Here is a 10,000-nt window from a genome sequence, read left to right on the forward strand (position 1 = left end):
GATTTGTACTCTAAAACCGTGACATTAGTTAGGATATTAAAAATATGAGCAACTTCACTTTGTACTCGACAGCATATATAAAGATATTATATACATTTCACTCAAATACATTTCTATTATCATCTGTCTTTACCGGTTTCATTTTGCACGGACAGTCAAAGGCCATCGATTTTAGTTTATTTTCGTATTATTACTTATTTAATTCTATGTGGTAGCCGAAAGAACGCGTGACAGAACACCACCATCGTACGGTATTTTTAGCATCGTTGCGGATGATAAGGACCTAATTTATGCGGATGTACACAAAAAGGTGCAAATGTGTACACGTGTACGCAGCTCATAGACTGGCCTACAGTACTTGAAATCGTCATCACATGTTACCACGGGAATCTGACTGCGCCGGCTGGCGAATGTTAGAGCGAGTTATCCACCAATAGTACCAGCTATGACCAACCAGGGCCCTAAGTAAAAGACACCTTACCTTTGTTGGTGTACAAAACTATTCTTACAGGGTGAAGAGCCAACTTTGTTCACCTCAGGTTGGGGAAATAAGTGCCCTCAAGAACTCCCCATCAGAACTCGAGAACGCCGTGTTTTGGACGTGTTTTATCAACTGCACTGTGATTTTTTTAACCTTGTATTTCTGAAACCTTCAGAACATTGAAAACTTAATACTTTAAGACTTTGACCCAAGTTGATTTTCATGAGTAACGATCACTTTTATTGAATTTGTTCTGTTGTGGTTTTGCATTTAATCCAAATGCAATATCTGAATAAGTTTTCCACGAGTGCAAACTGATAATAAATCGAAAATTTACAGAATACAGACCACAGTCAGGTCTCTCGGGCAGAATGGGTTATACTGAAAGGATATCCGGAGTTGTGGCTTGCTTGATACTTACCGATTCCTTCTCCCAAAACTATAAATTTATGTTGAGGTTTCCAGTGGTCAAGACCTTGAGGGCTGCCTTGACCATGACCGTACCGTAATAACACTGACTGTCACGCGGCATTCCAGACGCTCTCTCTGTGCTAGTACAGACACGGAACGGTCATGAGTCCCTGAACTCTGCGCATAACCGCGGTGATCTGTAATTCGGCACTGTCCCTCCAGGCTCCCGGCACTGAGCTAAACTCGTTTAAATGCTGTTACTGTGTGATAACAAACCGCCATGACTTCATGAACGTCAACACTCCTCTTCAGTAATCATAACCTGCTCTCTCTCTCTCTCTCTCTCTCTCTCTCTCTCTTTCTCTCTCTCTGTGTGTGTGTGTGTGTGTGTGTGAGTGTGTTATTCATCTAACTGTAATCGGTAGTCATAATTTGTACCTAACTCTTTTTTCTGTTTGATAAGAGAACGGAGGAAAATGAGCACGCGTGCGTGTGTGTCCTCGACCGTTTGTCACGAGATGTGGCTTAACTCCGATTTACATTAATGTGGAATTTACGAGATTCCTTAGTAGCCTATCTGTTGTATCCTTTTAACCTTAAGTATAATGCATAAAAATACATACATTTTACATGTATAAAAACTGTATATACCCCCTCTCTCGTGCTCAGACACAGATGACCGACCACTGATGCGGTTTGACAGAGTGAAGTGCTCTCGTCACTTCAGATGCCCAGTTAGTGTTGACACAAGAGATGCTCTCGTGTGACGATCTGCTGATTGACGGTATGTAAACACCGGCTCTTGCCTGCTGTGTATCTGTTTCATTGTCAATGCGTCAGGGTCGCAGACACTACAAGGTCCACGAGAACGTGGAAGCGCAAAGATGAGCTCCATAACATGCGCACAATCCACGCGCATTCTGTCTAAGAGGGGTTTTTTGTAATGCAGTTGTGGTTATGTATTTTAAATAAAAAGAGAACTAGATTTGTGTAAGAATCTCGTGTGGAAGAAAAAAAATAGAGGAGAGCTTCAAACTAGATCTTTCGGGCCACAGGCAAATTGCAAACTTGGTCTAGAAATTCACCCCACTGACTGCCTTAAGACCTTTTCTTCGCTCCGCCAAGATTAAACGACGTTAAAGAATGAATAGCTTGAGGGATGGGTGAATGAATATCGACGCAAGATACACCCACTTTCGCGTGCCTGAAACTAGAGAGGCGTGAGCTGCAAGTACTTTGCGCGAGGAGCACTGTGGTTGAGAGAGAGAACCGTTGCTGCTGGCAGGACCCAGGAATAAAGTTTGGAGTAAACTTGTTTTGGGGGATAAACCGCATGATACTAATAAAGGTAAGTGGCGCACTGACATACTGAGGTATTCTGTTAAGAACCCGTGTGGCTTTCTCAGTTTTGCAGACAAACAGAAACTGCCCTGGTACAGTCTCTAACTGCCACACGGATTGGTATTTTGGGGTGATGTGTGCGAAATGAGAGATTAAATTCCGACGAAAACAGTGGAGTGTTGTCAGCTCAGAAGAAGTAAACATTTCACTGAAAGTAAGTGCTAACTTGAGCAGTCGTGTAATTCCATAAAAAAATTCTCTGCAGTTCGGGCATTATCATTTTGGTAGACGCAGTCAGGACGGTACCATTTTTAATAGTGTATGTTATCTCTCCCGCGCTCACTTACAGTACGGCAGTTCAGCGCTGAGCGATGACTCGGCACAGCGCGTCTTTAGTGATGAGTAATTTCACCCGTGTTTGGGATATCACGGCCACAGGTCTTTGGCCACAGATAGAGGTTTCTGTAGCAGGTCTGACACGTCATTATAGTGTTAAACACATGCGTTTGATAATAATAAGCACATACTCCACCGCCTTAAGAACTTTTCGCGGACAGTTAAAACGGATTCACTGTTACACTCATATTTGAGACAGTGTGATTGACAGAGTGTTTGTGTGTGTGTGTATGTGTGTGTGTGTGTGTGTGTGTGTGTGTGTGAGAGCCTAAGAGACTGATGGTGTGACAGTTATTTCTTTGCATTTCCAGATTCTACCTTTTCTCTGATGAAGATGAAGGTGTGTGTGTTCAGGAAGTGGGTGTTCTGTTGTCCACTGCTCTTTCTTACTCTCACTCCACTCCTCTTCACGTCAGCTCAAGGTCAAGGTAAACTCAAACATATACACACACACACACACACACACACAGACTGTATGCATATTATTTGTCTTCAAAGGTCTGAGACAAAGACCGAGAGAAAGAGACGAAAGACTAGAGAAGACTAGAATAAATGATAGTGTGAGTGTGTGTGTGTGTGTGTGTGTGTGTGTGTGTGTGTATGCATGTGTGTGAGTGTGTGTGTGCGCGTGTGTGTGTGTGTGTGTGTGTCTGAGTGTGAGTGTGTGTGTGTGTGTGTGTCTGAGTGTGAGTGTGTGTATGTGTGTATGTGTGTATGTGTGTATGTGAGTGTGTGTGTATGTGAGTGTGTGTCTGAGTATGAGTGTGTGTGTGTGTGTGTGTGTGTGTGTGAGTGTGTGTGTGTGTGTGAGTGTATGTTTGAGCCAAAGAACAGAACAGATGATTAATGACAAATGAAAGCATTAAGGCAAATTATGACTTTTCAAGTGTGTGAGTGCCCAGCTGTGCATTTCCTGCTCTTAAAGGTAAAGCCACTGAACATTTCCATAAGCTACTGTCTCATCTTCGGACTGCATCAGTCTCCTTTAAAATGGAGTGCTTCCGTCTGGAAAGATACCAGAGGACAGGTTGTAAGATGTTTTCCTAAACATGCCAGACCAGTATGCGCCAGTAGGGATTCCCTCCGCCCCTGTTTTGTTAAAGAACTCTAAATCTAGTGTAAAACACTGAAAGACTTGATCTACATTTGGTCTATAATCTAGAACATTCGTTTTAGGCAGTAACACTCATGGTTGTGAATAAAACACAGGAGAAATGGTTTGCAAGACTGGTGTTGAAAACTAGTGAGCAGCTGCAACTGCCAGCAAATAATGTTGTGGAGGAAAACATTCAGGGTATGATAACCCCTGTCTATACCAATGGTTATTAATTATATGTAAATATTGCATTAAAATAAATATGAATATGACATGTAACACGTAAGTATAAGTGGCCGTGTCACTAGTGATCGCAACGAATCCTCATGACTGCACATCACGGCAACATTAACAGACAGACATGCCATGCAGAAATAGTCTTTTTAATTATGTTTATTTTTAACTCCTTTTAGCTCAACGTATTAGGCTTCCACACAGCGAAACACCTCTCAAATTTCGCCCTACCACTTTTCGCTCTCCCGTGTTTGCGAAAGCAGCAAGAAGGTCACGTAGCTCAAAAGTTCAAGTTCTTAAATGAAAGTCTAGAGTGGTCTATTTCCCCCGACCAGAGCCGGTGAGAGAGCTTTTTTCTACCATTCTGGCCCCGGCTATGTTCATGTAACATGTAATCAACAGCCCGACATGAACAGTTGCCCATACATCTTTTAATCATATACATGTTTACATGGTACATGTAGCCCTTAGCCTCCACCATCTTGGTCAGACTTTTTTTTGTTGCTCTTGCCTCCCTAGAGAACGTTACGTACCAAACACATCACATGCTGAACTGATTGGTTCTCACGTATTTTTATTTGCATAAAGTTGGGGATTCGCCATCTCAGTTTTGCTTGCTTCACCAGATTCGCTCAGATTTCGCCAAATCAGAGCGAATTTCGCCCCCATACAACCTGAATGAGACAGTGTTAAGGTTTCCCTGGTAACAATCTACAGTTCCAAGGGAACACAGATACGTACACAGGTGTAAGGGGGCGGGGGGGGGACGAAATTCACGCTGAGACACTGGAACAGCTGCGAATTTCCAGTCAGTATCTGACTGAGACCTGGAGCATTCACTTTAACTCCAGATACGTCCAGGTACCTCGACACAGGAAACCAGTTACCTCCAAAAAAATCAAGACCTGAGGTAACAGAAAGCATTGTGATCCTGAAAAACACTCACATGTTTAGTTGGTTTTTGAAGTGACTGCGATTTTATTACAGTTAGATCTGCTTTTCTGAATTTCTGAGTTTGTGCGACGGTGAAGCTGATCATGTATCCCTTATGTGCTTGTTCGGGTATATTACAAACAAAACAAGTTAAGACACGTAAACCTGTTCTTAAAGTGTTTACACTCTTTGAAATGTCAAGTCAGCCAGCCGTTTCTCTTTTTCACTGAGAAGAACCGTTGAACAAAACACTCTTCTCAGTCATCATTCCAAACGTCAAACATGTTCATTTCTCACTATTACTCCAGTGCTCTCAGCCTTGCTCCAAAATGATTTCCACCGACGCCCGTGTTGTTGACTGAGGTGAAGCGACCGTTTGAATGCCGTGTCTGCTGTACCGTCAGTAGGCGTTTGTGCTTTGGCAGTTTTGAAGTTCGTTCAGTTGTCAGTGCACGTTTGCGTGAATAATAAGAACGCAGGCGTGATGAACAGCTGTAGTGAACAGATGTGCAGGATAAACTCAGCCTGAGAGCACACAGCTCAGGGCAGAGGCAAGACGTCTTCCACTCACAGAAAAGCAAGTCCTGCTGAAAAGTCTGCCTCCATCAGGTTGGTCCACTGCTTGTTCTGATGCATTTCTCTGAGTAGTCATCTGACCTGTGACCTTTTACATGTCTACACTGGGGAACATGACCCTGACTCCCTCTCTGGGAACAGACTTTCCTGTGGAGGGATTATAGAGAATGCTTGCTGATGAGGACAGAGATGCAGGGTCTGTCTGACTGGATCCTGGCTGATTGGGAATGTGTTTATGCTGGGTCTGGCCTTGCCTGTTCAGGTCGTAGCGTATGGAGCGAGGATGCAGGAATGCTCTCATTGCTTCTGCTTGTTAACTGTAGACACACATTCTCCCATAATCCTCATAATGACAGGAATAGACATTCAAAAAACTATTCCAGTGCTTTCCTGCTCTCTCTCTCTCTCCGTTTCACTCCTTTATCTAAAAAAATCACATTCCTCTCTACTGTTCCAGCTGGGTAGTGGCATCTCTTTGAGCTCAGTGCTGACTCGATTTGAAGTCATACCGACTATTTGAACTTAAATTCCATCAGTTATTTCAGCTTTAACTTCATCAGAAAAGAGAGAATGTGATTTTTTCTTTACTTTAGTGACATCTGTGGCCTTCCTCCTGTTCCTGTCTTCATTTAGCTGAGATGAACACAGATGGGGATTGTCTATTCTCCTGTCAAACTCAGGACAACATTCAGTCTAATCAACTGTCCTCTGCCAATCAAACAAACAGAGCCATGGCTGCTGTTAATCATCTTTTCCGTCAGTAAACTGTCTGGTTTGCAGACGATTCATTGAAATTAGACTGAGCCCTCAGAAATTGTCATTTGCCGCATGGAAATGACTTTTTAAAGAAATTTAAAAAATGCTTAAATGAATGGAAAAATAATAGACTGTCTTCTTCTTCCATCTTTTGAGTTTAGTTTCATCTCCAAGAAGACTGCGGTTCAAAGTGTTGGACTCCGGCAAACTCAGTGTTTCCTGGAAGGAGCCAAAAGGAGAATTTGAGAGCTATCGACTAACGTACACCACAGACGCAGGTAAGGCTCACCTCTGATGACAGGACTCACGACCAGACCACTCAGCGTCTGCGTTTAGAAAGGACTGCACAACATGACTGCGTGTGGATGGAAAAAAACTGCAGTGAGAGGTCATCTTTGGGTGGATCACACAGAGTGTGTCTGATCTGGATACAGTACAAATCCGTGTGTGTGTGTGTGTGTGCTTAACTGCACAGCTGCTGAGCAGCACAGCCTACTTATAAAACAGTCTATCTAAAACACAGTCTGATTATAACACAGTCTATGTAAAACACAGTCTGATTATAACACAGTCTGTCTAAAACACAGTCTGATTATAACACAGTCTGATTATAACACAGTCTATCTAAAACACAGTCTGATTATAACACAGTCTATGTAAAACACAGTCTGGTTATAACACAGTCTATTTAAAACACAGTCTGATTATAACACAGTCTGTCTAAAACACAGTCTGATTATAACACAGTCTATCTAAAACACAGTCTGATTATAACACAGTCTATCTAAAACACAGTCTGATTATAACACAGTCTATTTAAAACACAGTCTGATTATAACACAGTCTATCTAAAACACAGTCTAACTGTAACACAGTCCATTTAAATAATCTGAAATACCACTTGATATTAGATATTAATCTAGTTTATACTCAGTCTGCCTAAAGCAAGCAGTAATTACAACACTATCTAAAACAGTCTAATTATAACACAGTCTGTCTAAAATAATCTAATTAGAACACAGTATGTCTAAAACACAGTCTAATTATAAAATGCAGTCTAACAATACAGTCTACCTAAAGTACAGCATATATAAAATGGACTACTAGCCATGTAAGACTATATACTTTTCACAAAGTTGACCTAAAACTGCTCTGATTAAAGAAGGCTAAATTTAAGGCACAGTGCAGTTATACCATGTTCAACACTGAAGATAGCACAGTCTGTAACCTCTAAACCTGTGTCAAAGCGGCTGCTCTCCCAAAATGCATTTCATCCACAGCACAGTCTGTCTAAAGCAGCGTGTAGCCAATAGGGAGAGCCATGTCTCTGTGTAGCACAGTCTGTCTGAAGCAGAGTTACACTGTCTGGCACAGTGAGTGAGTGTAAGCACCCTGCCTAAACATGCACAGCTCATAGTCTGAATGGGGCACGTTGGTGGGGCCAACTTGGCGGTGAACCAGTCTTATGTAATGCTACATCTTGACTAGTACAACAGTGTGTAGGAAAAGTTCACTGTATTTTTCTTTTATTCATCATCACTGAGTTCATCAGTGAACCAAATATTGCCATTGTCTCCCTGTGATGAGAAAGCTAGTGTTAGCTTGTCAAGACAAGGATATCACGGTGATAGTCACTACATGTGACATCCATGGAGTTCTTCTGAGCTAGGAGCAGACTGTTGGGTAAGACAGAGAATTTTGAGTACGGTGCTACTTGCTTTAAGCCTGCATGTTTTGGGTCAGGAAAAAGTGTTCAGTTTTACACATACAAGCCATACACACACAAACCATACACTGGAATGTCCAGGATGACTATTCCTGTCAGGTGCTCACACACACACACACACACACACACACACTCTAGGGTGCTGTCATATCTGGGGACTTCCTGATGGATTTTTCTGTGTGTGAATCTGTATGGGAGGGTGTGTCTGAATTCCTCATTCTTAAACATGTCTATACACTATCTCATACCATTACCACACCATACCATCTCCTGACTGCAGGCAGAACATACAGTTTATACTGAGGCAAGAAATATACCACTGTCATCTGCCCCATTATGCTGTCACCTGCGGATTACGCACAGATAAAACACAGGCTATGGATCTAACCCAGGGTCACAACCATGGTAATACACACAAACCCAAAGAGTGTCTCTGTGTCGTATAATTCACACTGCTCTGAGTAAACTCTGTTTCATATCATTCACACTGCCCAGAGTAAACTCTGTTTCATATAAGTCACACTGCCCAGAGAAAACACTGTGTTATATAATTCACACTGCCCAGAGTAAACTCTGAATCATATAAATCACACTGCCCAGAGTAAACTCTATGTCCTGCAATTCACACTGTCCAGAGTAAAATCAGTTATGGGAGCAGTGGGAACACCACCACCTCAGCACCACACAACAGGAAGTGAGAAATTCAACACTGATACACCTGCTATGTAGTACTTCCAAAGCAGGTTTTACACCTCTGTCAAAGGTTCAACTCCATTCAGAAAGTCTTTCTTTCTCCTCCTCTCTCTCCCTCTCCCCATGTATGTGTGTGTGTGTGTGTGTGTGTGTGTGTGAGTGAGACTAGCTGAGGCAGGTGAGTGGGTAAGCAGGCAGTTCAGGGGGAGTTACTGGAGAATGTCATACTCCAAGTCCCAAGGCTGTGTGTGTGTCTGTGTGTGTGTGTGTATGTGAGTGTGTGTGTGTGTGTGTGTGTGTGTGTATATGTGTGTGTGTGTAAGTGGAGGCTCCACCTCATCTCCCCTGAACTCTCTCCACGTGTCACTGATGAAATGTTAACTGTTCTTGCTCAGACTGGTGGCTCTCTGACTGATCCACAGACACTGCCACATGTTAGTAGGTTCACATGTCCTGCCCAGTGTGAAAACACCTGTCTGCCTCTTGTTTTTACGCAGGCTACATACAGTAAACTGAGTGTGTGTGAGTGTGAGATAAACAGTGTGCATTTCTGCAGGGAGTTTTCCATGGGATCTGCTGGACGGACACAGATAGGGAACATTGTCAACAAACTGGGCAAACTGGGCCGACAGTGCTGGTCACTAGGACTGTTTCACTGTGATGGTCTGAGCCATACTAAAATCACATGTTGTGTGTGTTTCATATTTATAGGTGGCACAGAGAATGAGATGCAGTTGTCTAAAGATGAGGGGAAGGCGGTCATTGAAACCTTTGACCCCAGTAAAGAATACACCTTTAAGGTTTTTGCCATTAATGGAAAGCAGCAGAGCAGACCACTCCAGGGAGCGTTCAAAGGTAAGATCCTGAGTTTCTGTACTGAGGTCCCATGTCTGCCTCAGGGTTGGAATAAGCATTAACGCCGCTACAGCTGTGGGGTCTTTTATCTCGTTCAGAACATTCTAGTGTCACAGACTCCAGCATCAGAGTCCACTTACATCAGTGTCTGGGTGCCAAGCCATCACTGAATGGACCTCAGTGGTCAGTGAAATCAGACTGGATTTGGGATCTGCCCCCTTATCCCTATGTTATAAATGTTATGATGTTATAAAAGTCATATCTTTGGATCATGCAAGGCCTGGACTTTTACTCCTGTGTACTTGGTGGATCAGTGCCGTTGTTAAGCATCCTTGATGGTCTATTGTTTTAGTCCCTGAAATGCATTATTGGCTCTTTTTCTGTGCAGACTTCTGTGCAGGCCAGGTTGTGTTAATGTAAATGATGTGACTGTGTTAATGAGAGGTGATGTGACTGTGTTAATGAGAGGTGATGTGAGTGTGTTAATGTGAGTGATGTGACT

At 42.8% G+C, this 10,000-nt stretch overlaps 1 protein-coding gene across 1 annotated transcript in view; it reads left to right on the forward strand.

The window, feature by feature from the left end:
• Positions 1 to 1,645: 1,645 nt before the first annotated feature.
• Positions 1,646 to 10,000, forward strand: part of col14a1b (collagen, type XIV, alpha 1b) — a 66,832-nt gene continuing 58,477 nt past the window's right edge. Inside the window, 3 exon segments of the mRNA XM_030789245.1 lie at positions 1,646 to 1,676; positions 6,386 to 6,502; positions 9,355 to 9,510. Of these exon segments, the coding sequence (XP_030645105.1) occupies positions 1,646 to 1,676; positions 6,386 to 6,502; positions 9,355 to 9,510 (304 nt within the window).

The sequence above is a fragment of the Chanos chanos genome, chromosome 12 (genome assembly GCF_902362185.1).
Source record: "Chanos chanos chromosome 12, fChaCha1.1, whole genome shotgun sequence".
In the NCBI taxonomy this organism is placed as follows: Eukaryota; Metazoa; Chordata; class Actinopteri; order Gonorynchiformes; family Chanidae; genus Chanos; species Chanos chanos.